The following is a 15,520-nucleotide window of genomic DNA, read 5'->3' as shown; positions in this document are numbered from 1 at the left end:
TCTAGTGTGTTTTTAGTAGATAAAAAGCCTCCAGTGGTCGGGGGACTGTTTCCTTCACTGTGTCTCCACAAATGAATGAGCCGATACTGTAGCAGGGGTCTAAATAGGGTTAGTAATTTCAGAGGCCGGCCCCTTGGGACTTTACGGCTGATCACAATATTCTGGGACAGGAACAAGATTGCCCCCTAGAGGCCCAGGAAAACCTAGATACTGAGGCATGAGAGGGAACGCTGTAGGGAGGGAGAGAGATGCCGAGGCTTTACCATATTTGCCACTCGGATGACTTCCTATATGAGGAGCCTACATACTTTAAGCTTCTTCAGAGATAAGCCTAAGGTACATCATGGTAAATGGTGACCACTAAAGCACATTTTTAAGACCACATCAGTAGTAAGTGGTTTTTGATGTAAGCCTGACAAGAGAAGATTTCCATGTTATACATGTGTTTCAGCTGCCATCGGTTATTAATAGTAGCATGTCTCGAACTGTATTTTAATGTGACCTTGACCCCCTTCCTAAGAACGAGCAGCCAAACCTATGAGTTTTAAAGTCATAGCAAACCTATCTACCTATGTCTGCCTACAATCATAGATGATATCATGTTGGCAAACAAACCGAGTCAAAGTAACCGCAGCTTCAAAACCTGCAGATGTGGAGATCAGTGAGTATGGATCCGGTGCTTGTGTGGATCTACTTTGTTTACATTGTGTCTCATACCGCTGCTAACTCAAATACTGTTACACGGTTTATTCCCAAGGTGATAATAACACCAACACTGTTTTATAAAGACACGACTGTAGATGCCTTCATTAGGACCTTCAAGCCAAAACCAAATTTGAAATAATTTTAGTGTCAGGCCAACACAAACCCCTTATATTTACTATATACTTACTTATACTTACAAATAGGGATGTCCGACCCCTGATATGATTATATAAATATAGGGGGCAATTCTATAACTGACGTTTATTGAAGTAAAGTTATCACTATTATGATTCACTGGCTTCTAATTTAATTAAAAGTGGGTAAAACAAAAACAAGCTAAAGGGTTTTGTTTATGAACTAAACTGATTTTTCCCAGTTATTCCATTAGCTTTAGTTAGACTGTAGACTTTGGAAGTTAAGTTATCTGGACTATTATTTCACCATATAGCAATAATTAGTTGGCTACGGATTTCATCACTAAAGAATAACATTAATGTTGTATGTTCTTTTAAACTGTCAAACCTAATCAACTTAACGTTAGCTTGTTACATCTACCTTTCTCTCGCTGTCTGCCTCCTAACCCGTCTCTCTCTCCCTGCCTCTCCTCGGGTGCGCGTCGCCCAAAGATTCTGGAGCGCTCAGTCGATGTGTCTTTACTGTCATGTCGAATTAAAAGCCCCCGCAGAGTCGTGGAATTGCGACTTCATGACATTTCATGAAGTTCTGAAGCAGCAGTGGCAATAAAATCCCTGAATTTGTAGATTCAAACAATATTTAAAGTGTGTGTTTGGCTGGTTAACCTGGTGTTGAAGCAGTTGTTGGTGTGATGTGCAATGCTGTGAGTTAGTTTAGTGGACAGTGTTTTGGGGTTTGTTGCTCCCTTAGCCTTTGAATTATCCAGCTTATTTACAGCTGTACTAGCTTTTGTAAGGAACAAGGTCGCCACCATCTTCCCATCTGTTTTTTCTGTGTCACACACTCACACACACACGCACACAAATCAATGTCGTATTGACTTCTGACACACATCCTGCTGTTTTTTGTGTTTTTCTTGTAGAAACTGGCCAGGGAAGCGGAGCAGCTTCAGAAGGAGCATGTATGGCAAGACGGCGTGATGGTAAAGTAGGACACCCGCTCCTCTCCCTCCTTCTCAGAGACCTCCTCTTCTTCTTTTTTTTTCCTCTTTCCTTTTCTTTTCCAGGCTATTTTACTTGCAACTCTTGACAATGTGATCAGCATCACAGAGACAATGTGGTAATAAATCCTAATTTTATACGACTGAGGGGAAAAAACGACAATACACAGACACGCAGTCATACATGTACACACACACACACACTGTATTTGCTTAATCTTCGGGGTTCAGTATTGTCTAAGAGCCTTCTGTCCATTTTATTTCACAGCACACGGCAAGTCGAACATTGTGTTCTCTTGACCTTTAAAACACACAAGATTCGATCTTGAAATCTAAAAAAAGCGGAAATGGTAATACTCAGGTTTGTGTGTTTGACGGTGTGTTTGTGAACCTGTGTGCTCCAATGACTCTCAAATTTTGCGAACACACAAATGCCCCATGAGCGTGCATGCATACTGATGCACACACACACACACACACATCCATATATATAAATATATATTTATATAGTCTCACCCGCCAGATACACATGCACATTCCCTTCTGTCATATCCTCTGTCTCCAGGGAGACAAGCTCGCTGTCATGGTACACTTCCCGCAAATGGATTTTTAACCCAGCGCCTCCTGGGGGATATTTGAGAGAAGTCTTTAACTGATTTAAAACGAATAATTATGAGGCCTACTTCCCTGCAAAGTCCATTTTTATTCATGGTTGCTTACACTCTGGAGCTGTAGTCTTGGGGTGGCTGGGCTGCACCCCTCCTACGCCGGGAGGGGGCTGAGGTGCGTTCCCTGGGGGAACTCGATGCCTGCCTCTCCTTGTCGGCTACAGTGCACCTCGATCGGATGTGTAGCCATCCAGCAAGTTGAGCCTGGGTCACGGTGACCACACACAGCGCACCTGTTCATCGGTAGCTGCATCCAATACAGCATCAATACCGCCTCAAATGGAAAAGCCAGCATTCGCTTTAATCCAACCCCTCTCCAAAAGCCCTCTTTCTCCCCTGTTCCTCTTTTCTTTCTTTCTCCTCTGGTTCCAGCTCTCTTCCTGTCCAGTCACCAGCCTCATACCCACCCCGCTCCCTTCCCCTCCCCTCCGCATCCATATCACATTCATAGAACTCTTTATTTGTTTCTTCAGGCATGAAAACGCTGGGAATGTATCATATTGTTGCGAATACGGCAAAAGAATCCTAATTGTGCTCCTTTATTAATAATGTATTTGAGCTGATTTCATTTGCCTTTATAATTAGGCCAGGTAATGAATCTCAGCAGGGGCGACAGGGAAAACATTTTTTTTTTAAATCTCACAAGGGGGGGGGGCGAGGGTGTGGGGGGTGCGAGGGGTTAAGAAGAATTTTCCTGTTTGTATATTTTGTGCTTTCCTAATTTCTCTTTAGGTGAACACTCTGCTGACTGACACTCTAATTAGATTAGCATGCTCTTTGGGCATATTAGGGGGAATGTGTTGCATCTTAAACTAGCAGGTGGAGCAGTCTGTCAAATGCAGTATTCATGCATGAGTGACGGTGCGTTTTGATAGAAAGTGTGTGTGGTTTTGTTTATTTATTTGCATGTGTTTATTAACGGCAGGTTCCGTACCTGGCCCAACCCATCTGCTTGCCTCGCCGTGCCGGTGACATCATAGAAACTCAACGATTCGCCTGTTCCTCGTAGCGGCTGCCATCCCAGCTGTTACCGTAGCGATGGGAAGACCTCTGTCTGTCTCTCTCTCTCTCACACGCACACTCAAGTTGCAGAGCCAGTTCTCTGACCATCCCGACTGCTGGACATTACGGACATTATGAATGTTGATCGTAACAACTGTTGTGATGGTCGTTCGGGGTTTTAAATCCATTGGAGTGAAATGGTGCGTGAAATAGACATTAAAGTGTTGGATTGTCGCTGATTTCTCAAGGTCAGGTGCCCATCCCTCTGTGACACTCCACAATTGTGTTGGCAACAGTGTCCTCCCAAGGCAACGCAGTCATTTCAGTCCTGCTTTGCAATTCTCACAGGGAAGAGGTGGAGCCAAACATCAGAACTCTCTTCTGTTTAGTGAGCGGAGAATTGGCAGCTCTGTGACCCTTTGCAGATAACATCAGAATATCACTAATTACAATTTTTTATAGATGATATTATGACACAACTGTGTGCAATTTTATATTTCAGCCAAACATCTACAGTAAGAAAGTCTCCCCTCAAATGTTTGATTTTACAAGAACCAAAAACATTTACAACAATAAAATGACATCAGACAGCCAAAATAATGGAGGTACCATCTTCCTAATTTTGGATTGGCTTCTCTGACACAAGAAGATCGTGTCATCCTCATGCATTCTTTCCAGATGCTCGTCCAGCTGCAGCCTTGATGCTTCCTTGCTTGCTTGCTTTTTGCCCCAGCCACTGGATAAATGTTCTCAAATATGCAGGACGTGATTTTAAAACCCAAAGTGCCAAACCAAACTTCTCATGCTCCCAGAGTTGATAATTGGTGTCCCAGCACCACCCTCTGCATCTGCCTAGCCGACATATTTAGGGAGACCAGATGGGGTCTTTCCTCTTCAGCCAGAGCCACTGGCTACTCCGCTCTGCCACCCCTGATGTCTCTTTGATGGCCTGGTGTAGGGCTTGTCCACTAATCCCCGGGTCCCTCACCAGTGTAATCGTTGATCTTGCTACAAGTCTTTGACTGGGTAGGTCTTTGCTCTCCAGTCCCGCTGTTCTGCTTACCCTGCAAGCTCTTTATATGGCAGTTTCTTCCTTTCAAAGGCTCAGCATCCTCCCAAGTGACTATGAGCGCCACAAAATGCACACTTCACTCTAAACAGTTCAGTTATTCTATTATAATGAAGGTTTCTTTGGCACAGAGGGGGAATAAATAACAACAAAACACAATAAACAACCATAAAAACATCTGCATCGGTTAGCAACCAAATTGGTGGAATATTTACGATCTGTGAATCCTAGAATCCATTCAGCTATTATATTATAACAGCTTATTATAATGTCTAGATACAGGATTAGAATTCTCTCCTGTGAATATATATTTAGAAATATCTTATTGTAACTCATCACAGATGCTCCTTTAATGTCTACTCGTGCAGTTTGAATGTATTGTAAATGCTAAACTTAGCTCAGGTCACATATGTGTGTGGGTTCAATGACAATGACTAATGCCGAGGGTTTAAAAATTAGCAATGGTCAGCCTACGGTTTACACATCTTTTCACAAGGACAGTAGAAACAATATCCCCACCATTACATAACCACCAGAAGTCCTCCTCCCTCTGTGGGAGAGTTGGCCAGAAACACGACGCCAAAACCCAACGCTTCTGTGTCAACGAATTGCGTTAAATGATTCCAACACATTCTGCTAATTTGACAAACCTTTCCCCTGTCAGCACAATTATAACGTCAACATGAGCTGCAATATCATCCATCGGGCGTTCAGTCACGCCCGCCGTATGCTGGCCACCGATGACGACCGCTGTTGACACAAAGTGACACAAGATTGGACGGAAGGAAAGGACAGAGATTGTGGAGTTTGGAGGAAGACGTGTACTTTCCATCAGATTGTGATGTGGCAGCTGCTGTACGTTTGAAATGCATTAGTGCTAATAGCTGTGCCATTAGGAGAGAGAGAGAGAGAGTGAGGCACTCTGTTGATGGGTTGCCATGATGAAACCAGGGAGAAGGGGGGGGGGGGGGGACAAAGAGCGGCACAGAAGGAGAGAGAGGTGTAAATGAGACAGCAAGCGAGTGAGGGAAGAAGGTATAAGAGACGGAGAGAACGGAAAACAGAGATGGAGCCATCTTCCAGGCCATTTACTGCAATCATCGCTCTCTAATCAATCAAGCCTTTCATCATAGGACAACAGAATCTCTCCTTTCCTTTCTCCTCTTCTCCCTCTGCCTCTTTCTCCCTTCATCTCCACTCAGCCACCCACTCTCATACATAACGCAGCAGCGTTCATGTGACCTCTTTCCTGTGTCTCACACGTGGATGTTCGTTGGTACCTTCTCTAATACAAATAATATTCCTACAGTACATGGCCGACAGTGTTTGCAACCCCGATGCTATTAGACTGTCCCTTTGCCAATCATATTTTGCCAGTTGTTTGAATTAGATGCGATAAATTCTTCAGTGTGCATCGCAGCAATTCCGATGTGTTGCCCCGAAGTCGCAATAAGTCCCCCTCAGAGGTATAACGTGACCTTAAGTGCTTGGGCTACTCGCTAGAGTCGCAAGGGTTTGTTCGCTTGACAAAGTTTCGGCTTCTTCCATAATGCCTCTATTTGAGATAATTGGCCCTTCAGAGGAAATGAGTGAGAATCATTGTGGTGACTCTCAGCCCAGCCCTCGAAGCTACCAGCTCCATTAGCCACAGAATACATTAGTCTTATGAGGGCTGTCTTTGACAGATTGAAATTCAGATTCTGGTCAAATAGACAGAAACGAAGAGGTTTTGTTTCATCTCGCTCCACACTCAACATGTTCAATTCATGTTCAGTGTGATTTCTCCTTTTGTTGTTTTTGCCTGGATATTGTGACATGTTCCTTCCGCCTGCTGTCAGGTGAACCGATACGATGGATACAGCAGTAATTGTTAAGGTAGTGGGCTTTTATCTGCAAGTGATCGGACGTCTGAAGCAGAAGTAAAAAAATCAAATCAGCACGGCAACAACCAAAACTCAAAAAGGATCTTCACAGCGGCGGCCTGCGAGGGGAGGGAGGATGGAATACAGCCTTGCCACGTGTGAGCCCTTTTTTAAATGCAAAGTGCTTATTTCAAACACGGAGCATAGCCACACGGTATAATCGCAAATAAACTGCATCTATTTTCATTGTGAGCATTTTTTTTCTTTCTATTTCTTACGGCTGTGCTGAGACAGACTGCTTGCAGCCTGCCGAGCACGTAATAGAACTCATAAACAGTGTTATCACTGAATCCTGAGCCGTGGAGCGGACTTCCATCTGCTCGCCACTGGAAGGGAAAGAAAGGAGGCGGGGCTATGGGGGGAGAAATTCCTACGCTATACAATTTAGCAGATTCTCCTCCCTATCAAATGTATCTGATGGTGCGGATGCCTCAGTAGAAACGGCGTCGTAGAAACGTTGCTAAGCTAAAAGGAGAATGTGTGTCTGCATAGATCATCATTTGATTGATTTAGTATTATGTCGATACAGATTTCACCTGAAACTTGACTGCAGTTTCTTCCCCCTTCCTGAGCTCCCCTGTCATCTCCTCTCCCGCTGCCTCCCCTCACTTTCCATCAACTGCCGCTCTGCTCGCAGCTTTGATCAGTCTTTTGGTTGCCGTGGTGACCCAACAGTTTGGTTATTTCAGCTTCTTGATTGCAGACCACTGTAATTTGCTTAAGTGGTGCTCTCCAAGGTAGAAATGTCCTTTTTTTCTCCTCCGTTTTCTTTTCTTTTCCCTCCACCATCCCTTCAGTTTCTCCACATCTCGTCCCTAATGGTCCTCCGCCGCTTCAAGAGAGACCTCTTGAAAACTCATGGCGTTATACACTCGAGTAGGGGGGGGGGGGGGGGGACGTTGGCAAAGTCTAAAATGACTCAGAATGGAAGAAGCACTGAAGTATGGGAGCAGGTAATGAGAAAAGCTAAGATAAAAAGAGCAGGGTGAAGGAGAAAAGTTCAGGTGTGTCGGTAAGCCTCCAGTCAGTAACAGTTTGGCCAACTGTGATGCGGGAGGGAGTGTTAAAAGAGTGGCCTCCATGTCTAAATCCCACCGATCAATCCCTCTGCCTCACAGGAGATGGGAATCAATAGGCAGAGAAATCCAGCGAGCCTAGATTTTTCCCATTTTGGCTTACACCCAACAAATGTTATTTTTAAGGCCCTTCTGGTTCAGAGCAGAAAAGAAAATGGACCCAATAATTTTTTTGTATTGTATTTATGTTTACTGTATGCCAATATATATATTTATTTTATAGGGTTAGGTTTGATTCATATTGTCTTACAGCTAATAGCTTACAGCCGGTGCTTTATACCCCCATTTTCGCTATCGTCAGAAATGTAATGTTACGTAACACATAATTATTCATCTATTCCACATTAATAGAGGAAAAACCCTACATTTTACGTCTGAGTCTTCCTTGTGTTCCAGTCTACCAAGGTGTTCCAGGAGAGTGATGCGTCTGAGTGTGCGGGTTGACGTTGTGTGAGTGGTGACAGGTCTGCTTCGTGCTGCAGCAGAGGGGAGATGCCTGCTCCGGTTGAAGTGTTTGCTCCGTGTATTCTGTCCCTACTGTCCTCGCTGCTTGTCTGCAGATATGTTGAAGTAGGCGCCCCTGTGTCATTTGAATGTTGAAATGGCTGTGAGGGACAGCAAGGCATCTGATGGAAATGATTACGGGGTCGAAAATAACAGGTTTCCTTTGGTCGCCGTTGATTGTTGATTGGCCACTCTCAGTCGGCCTCCAGAGAGGGGGAGGGGGTGGGACTTTTCAGGACTCCATGGACTAGCTAGAATAAAACGGCTGAAAAACATCGGTGGAATAAAAAGCTGCGTTCAACCCTCTCGGAAAGTGCAACCTGAGAACATTTCACACATATAAGTGGAGCTGTAGTGTCACACAGTGATTGGACATCTAGAGTAGTGTTTGTGATTGGTCACCCCGGCTACAGATGCCATAAAACATATACGACGTGGATGATTGCCTTTGCTTTATCAAATCCCTCTGGAGTCTAATGATAGCGTTAATAATGCCATGGCCCTTTATCTTATTTGTCTTTATTTGGTGTTACAGCGCCGCTTTCCTGCTTCCCTTCCCGATGATCAGATTGGGGGCTTGTTTGGGAGGTGTTGGCATGCTTGTGTCGTGTTGGATAGGCTCTTTATCTGGCACCGTGTCCATGCAGTGTGGTGATGGTATCAGCGTTAAAACCTGCTCCTCAATGGAGCCCTGTCAGCCAACAATGGAGAGCAGCATTACCCAGAGTGCAGCAGGACAAAGCCGTCTTTCGTTATCGCGGGGTCGGAATATTCACAGACTGATTCAACTTCTTCGACCGAGGGGAAGTGTCGGGCTCTAAAAGAATGAGAGGAAAAAGAGAGGGAGGGGGGAAAATGGGCTAATGTGACCTGCAGGGTGTTTACAGAGAGAGATTTATAGAGCAAAAATTGCAGATTCATGGGTGAAATTGGGGGCATGAAATGTAACCGTGGCATATGTAACCTTAATATTTCTCTTTCACAATAATCGAGACGTCTCTCTTCCTCGGTTGTTCTCCTCCCCACTCCCGGTTCTATCTCTTGGGTCGCCGCCCATCTCTCTGCGTCTTTGAAGCAGGTCGCAGTCAGAGGAGGCACGGCTCGCCGTCTGAAGAGGAGCAAGACATTGATGAGATGTGCATGGAGAATGTCATTTACTCTGCTGAATTTGCACTGTGTATTGGAGCTTTAATCTGGGGGCACATTTGTTTATTGGCATACAAATGAACATCTGCATGGAGCTATGCTTGGACGCCATGGTCTCAGCAGCTCCCTAATCGCTTAAAAGCCTAGAGATGCAGAGCATGCCAATGAGTGAGCGAGAGAGAGAGAGAGAGGGAGGGAGGGAGTCAGCCGCGCCCAAGGCCTCCGTCATGCACTCCTTTATCTGAGTTTCACTCTAGCTCAATAGCTCTCCCTCACTCTGTCTTCCAGGCCAACAGTTTAATTTCCAGTTTGCTGGTTGCCTCTTTATTGACGTGACATTATAAAGAGGGATTTTGGTAACCTTCAGTGGTTAACTTTGAAATGTAGAAAAAGCACACAAGAATCAACTGCAACAAGTTACGTTCAAAGATGCCTTTTGTTTTCTAAAAACGAAAGAACATTTTATTTTAAAAGCTACATGCAACTCTGGTTTTGGGCTTGTTTAATTGTTCATATTCTTCTTTTATACGTCATCGTGCCCGAATGATTACCAGTAGTTTTAACATCCAAATGGTGATCTTTGGTAGATCAAGTGTTGTTGCCTTTTTGAAAGGTGTTTGTTCAACTTTTATGATCATCTTAAGGCCGTTGCACACCAGACGCCTAGTTATCGTGCGTTTATATTATTTTCTGATCTGTATCCATTCAATACAAGCTTCCACATCGGCGACACCACAATCTGTGAATCAAAAGTGCTCCACCAAAGAACAACATCATATTTTATTCACAAGCCACCGCTGCAATTTAAGGTGAAAGTGGTTAAAGGGTTTTCAGATCTCTGACACATTTCTACATGTCTATGATTACACGTTACAGTGTGTTTTAACACTAGTGCAAAGCTGTCAGCCATATAAATGGAAATTCTACTATGAATGGTCTTGAGTTTCATTTTGTTGCACATGTAGAGGATGCTGTGAATTAGAAAGACAGAGGGGGAGATGTGTGGAGACATGAGGGGAGAAAATAAGTTTAGAACGTATAACTCAATAACAGGTTTGCTTCAAACTTAACGTACAGAGTTCTTCTCTGCAGCCATCGCTTAGTTTTCCTCCTTTATATTGGTTGCTTTTTCACACTAAATGTGTGTGTCAGTGTGTACCTTATGGGCTGATGTGCGTGGGTTAATGAAGAGCAGTAAATGAAATCCTTTATTGTGTTTGATGTAATGTCAGTTTCCATTAGGTAAACTGGTGCCACGAGTGATTGCTAGACTGTCGAGAGTGTGTGTGTGTGTGTGTGTGTGTGTGTGTGTGTGTGTGTGTGTGTGTGTGTGTGTGTGTGTGTGTGTGTGTGTGTGTGTGTGTGTGTGTGTGTGTGTGTGTACGTGAAAGACAGTGTTTGATTGTGCATTTCTGCATGCTTGTGTGCACACCCCAGGGCACGGCGGAGGCACAGAGTGTGTTCTGTAATTATAAAATCATTAGCAGGTGTCCAGAGGAGATATGAATATGACTGTAATCTGTCCCCACCCATGATGGAGCGCTTGTCTCACACTCAAATGTCAACCTGCCTCAGCCGGGGCCCATTGAGAGAGCTCACAGATTCCAATTCAAAAGATTTAGTCCCGGCAAACCACACTTCGTCATTTACATGTGCCGCTACATGTGACAGCCTTTATCTACCGGCCATTTTTCAATCCCGTTACCTTGGGCTTCCCCAGACTAATCATCTGTCAAGGTCCTCGTCACATATGAGGAAATTTGGGGGCTTTATAGGCTCCGACCTTCACGTGACAGGAGATTTTGAAGTTTAAATGTGTAACTAAAAGCAATGACTGACATTAAAACAACAGCATGTAGCGATGACGAGAGAATACGCCGGCAGAAGAGCAACCTCGTAATCCGACAGATTGACAGGCTTACAGACGACCCAAAGATAGGCGGGCATGTATCTGCTCGGACATAAAATTGAGCAGACATTGTAGCCCTGGCGAGGAGACAAAGTCACATTGTAATCTGGAGCAGAGGGGCGGTTTCTATAGCAACAGTAGGCATCTAACCTACGCGCCGCTGCTTTTGCTGAAATCTGAAATTGGTGAGAGGAGGCTGGTATTGAGGACAGAGAGATTGGGAAAGATGAAGATAAGACAGGGCAGGGCGGAGGAGGAGGAGGAGAGATGTGGGCGAAGGGAGGAGAGAGGAAGCAGATCAAGATAAGGGAGAGGAAAGGAGACGAACGGAGGAAGATTGATGTGAGGGAGGGGCTGGAGATCATCACCTGACCTCAGTGTTTGTCTCCCGTTTGGAATTTGTTGGTCCACTCAGCATGATAGATTTAATTTACTGATAGCACTTTGTGTCAGTGGGAATTTCTCAGACTCTGTGTGTTTCTCGACGAACGCATACACCCGGCCTCGTACGTGCGCTCGCTGAATGCACATTCACAAGTGCGTATACGAGCGTTTATGTATTAAATATGTGCGCCTGTGCAGATGAATGTAGGATCGTTGCAGGCCCAGATGTGTGTTTAACCCAGACCAGGAGCCCAAAGAGACCTGTGAGCAGCCGCAGCAGATGGCCATGCTGCCCCCGGGGGCTGCTCAGAGGGTCGTGGCGGCGAGGACTCGTCCACATGCAGCCACCTCTTCTGTGCACGTCTGTGTGGTGTCAGAGTGTGTGTTCCCCGGCAGAGGTTGATCGGTGTAACTAATTGCTTGTTTAATTATGTTTCGAGGTCTCATCGTCATCAAATTGCAAAAGGCAGCAATTAAGAAACTATACGAATAATCAATGTTATCTGACTTGAAGCTGGAATAACAAATATATTATTATTTTACCTGGTAATACTAATAATTATATCCTATCTGAATTTACAAAATCCCAGAATCCCACCGTCTCAAGTTCCAATTTACACATATTTAAGAAGGTGATGTGTTTATTACTGTACATGTATATAACCATAACTCCTCCTGTGGGTAACCTTACATGGAGTAGAGGTGTATTTCCAAAAATGTTGAATTAATGAGTTCCATTAATAAACACGTTGCTTTGTAAATAATCTACCAGTCTGTGAGACTCCACTGGAAGGACAGCATACATGATTTACATAATTCCCATGCTCACCAAACCACACAGTGACCCCTCGTGCCCTGTGTGCAAGCACCTGAGTTCATTATGTATGTTCCTCTGCTCATTTATTCCAGTGGTTTCTACCTCATATAATACTGTATAGTGTATTCAAAAATGAAAAGCAATAATAAGGGAAGGGTACAAGTGTTGGACATCTCACTAAACGCCCTCCTCAGTAATGTGCGGGGTCTATTTGTTTGATTAAAGCTGCTGGAAGGTGTCCCGCGGGTGCGAGGAGCCGAGCGTTTGTTCAGAGGAAGCGGTCCTAAATACTGAGTTGTAATGCCACAGTAGTGAGAGTGGACTCTTTAGAAGTGAGGGACCAGTCTGAGCAGGACTGGGCTCCAGATCAATCCTGCTGGCAGACGCCACACTGTTGCTCTGCCACAGTCTCGCTCGCTCTCTTCTCTTCTCTCTCTGCAGAGGCACGGGCTATTTTTAGCCCTTGCAGCTCTTTCCACACTGCACCCACCACCATCACCACCACCACCTATTTATCTCCTCTCAATTCATCCCTTCATATCACCCCTACCACAGCCTCCATGCTCACCCTCCACCTTAACCCGACGTACTCCCCGAATGATCCGCTCTGATCCCGCCACGCAGCTCCTCCCCTTCCGTCCTCGCTCCTGATCTCTGACGGAAGCGGCGAGGCTGGGAGTCGTAATAAGTCGAGGAGACGCGTCGGGGGAGATTCTGCTTCTCCTCCTATCTCGTCCACACTCATTAAGCAAAGACACAAGCTGCGTCCGGGCTGGTCAGCCCGCTTGTTCGGTGTCAGTGTGAGTTTTGATCTCGCTGCGGTTTCTTCGGTGAGTTGTTAAGGACTGAGCCGAGCTGATGACTGACTCCCTGATTAGCGCTGGAGGCCGGCCAAGCTTCCCGGTCGTGGTGTGCAGAGAGGCTCTCGCACTGGAGGGAGCTGAAAGATGGCGGGGCTTGGCAGAGAAAGAAAATCCTTGTGCATATAGGTGCTGTACGAGTTAAGCAAACACAGGGAGCAGCATATGGTGAGACAGCGGGACAGAGATGGAAAAGAAGTGACGGTTATGTGTAAGACTCACTTTTACCTGTACAGTAGACTCTTTGTTTCTCCGTGAGGCGTCCTCCCGCATCAGACCATGACCACAGCACCTCCTCCCAGTGAGGGCGAGTCAGTCACCGTGGTGCCCTTGAGAGTGCGCCCTCAGCCAGCCTCCTCATGATAATGAGGCAGGCCCCACGGACGCTACTCGCTGCATGCAACCCCTGCCCGCCCTCACGCCGTCCTCCACAGGAGATCTGCAGAGGACGGCAGAGAGGATGGGTATGGGGTTGGCTGGGGGTGAAGGCCGGAAGATTAATGTAGAGGCTTCAGCTTGGAACTTCAATTAAGTAGTTAAAGCAAAATAATACATTTACATTATTTTTCTTATTCCTTTTTCTTTGTGAAAGCTGTTTTCCGAGACTGAAAACACAGCCAGCGGAGGTCATTAAGACGCCCAGAGAGCGTAACACCTTGAGTTTATTCTCCTCACTGCAACCTGAGCTCATATCACTGCAGAATGTTTTGATGAAAATGTTTCTACATTGTTCCCAACACAAGTTCAAACATCTTCCAAAAAAAACGCTGCATCTTTTTTTTAAATCAAAGTATCGCCCAGATACCTGCAGCTGTCTGCTCACCCTCTCATCACTGCCATTCCACATCACACTACTTCTCCTGTGTTCTGTGATGCTGATTATATTCTCATGCTGAACGGTGTGATTGAATATATCCATGACTCTTTCAAGCTTGCCACGGCGAGGGGTCAGGGCTGATATAGATGCCGCTATATCTCCTCTCACCACCTGTCTTTTCACTTTTCTTTTCTGCACAGGAGAATGCCATTTCATACTACGATTCCAAAGCGGATTCAGACTATGTGAGTACAGTACAGATCGCTCTCACCCCCTCCCTCCTCCCCTGTCTGCCTGCCTTCGACCCCCGAATCCAACCGCTTTCTCCACCCGTGCCGCCCTCTCCTGCAACCCCTACCCCGTCTCTACCCTGGCCTCCTCGGTGTTGATGCCCCCCTCCCCCTCCCACCGTCGCAGGCTCCAGGGATGTCTGTGTGTATTAGTGAGTGACGCTGCTCTATGGTGAGTCGGTGTGACAGAGCGGGGGGCAGGCCGACGTGCATGTGACAGTGACTTCAGCTGTCCTCCCCCAGTTTTATGTCCTCCCTCCCCACTGACCTGAACTGTGTGGACCACGGACTTGAGCTGCTGGGGTGTTAGACCTCCGCACCACCATCAAGAAGCACAAGAGACACCGTTTCTGTCACGTGTCACTCAGAACATGACATGCAAGGACCAACCTACAGGCTGGTAACGGCAGTTTCCTCCCGAGAAGTCCCGCGAGTCGCTGCTGTTCTCACCGTGCCGCCGCTCCGCCTGCAGTCCCTCCGTAGGATAGGTCGCGCTCGGAGCCGGCGCCCGCTGATTGATTAAGTTTCCAGGAGGAGTGCAAGAAATTCCCCCCCTAGATCACCAAAGCACAAAAGATGGGAAGACAGTGAGATAGAGAGGGAAAGAGTGCGAGGCGGAGGAGCAATAAATCACGGTGTGATTTTCTCTTTGTGCACGCCACTCCTGTGATTAATGACACAGCGCTTTAGGGCCTGTCAGCACATCTAATTGGAGAACATCAGTCATCATTAACATGGCACACTGAGGCCGAGCCAGTGACACACCCCCTGACCCCCACTTCGCCAGCCCTGCAAGCACCCAAAGACATTGGCAAAGGTCAGTCAGAGGTCACGCCTCATCCCGTTGCCCACCAGTGCTCCCGTATCTGAATCTTGATACTACGACCCCTTTCAATTAAGGCTTCACCACTGGGTTGATAATGAACAATATATACACTACTGTACTGTACTCTTAGGGCGATATGACGAGAATTTGTGAAAAAGGTAAGTAAATGTTGAGCTCTCTTATTCAAGGCTTGTCTCCTCTGCTCCCTATCCTGTACTCTCCTCTGAGTTCTCCTCTAATCACTTTACCCTTGATATAAAGTGATATAAATGTGATTTTTTTTTAAAAACTGTCCATGTGTCAAAGCATGTCCAGAGAGCACTTTATTTACTACTAACCACCAACATTTTGAGTTCTTTGTGTTAAACATACAGTTTTAATGTATTTTAT

At 45.8% G+C, this 15,520-nt stretch overlaps 1 protein-coding gene across 1 annotated transcript in view; it reads left to right on the top strand.

Moving 5' to 3' along the window:
* cacna2d2a (calcium channel, voltage-dependent, alpha 2/delta subunit 2a) overlaps positions 1 to 15,520 on the top strand; it is a 126,104-nt gene that overhangs the window by 62,916 nt on the left and 47,668 nt on the right. Inside the window, exons 4-5 of the mRNA XM_084032634.1 lie at positions 1,763 to 1,822; positions 14,215 to 14,259. Of these exons, the coding sequence (XP_083888760.1) occupies positions 1,763 to 1,822; positions 14,215 to 14,259 (105 nt within the window). The remainder of the gene's footprint in view (positions 1 to 1,762; positions 1,823 to 14,214; positions 14,260 to 15,520) is intronic.

The sequence above is a fragment of the Eutrigla gurnardus genome (assembly GCF_963514095.1).
Source record: "Eutrigla gurnardus genome assembly, chromosome: 2".
NCBI lineage: Eukaryota > Metazoa > Chordata > Actinopteri > Perciformes > Triglidae > Eutrigla > Eutrigla gurnardus.
This window is presented reverse-complemented; position numbering and strand designations above follow the sequence as displayed.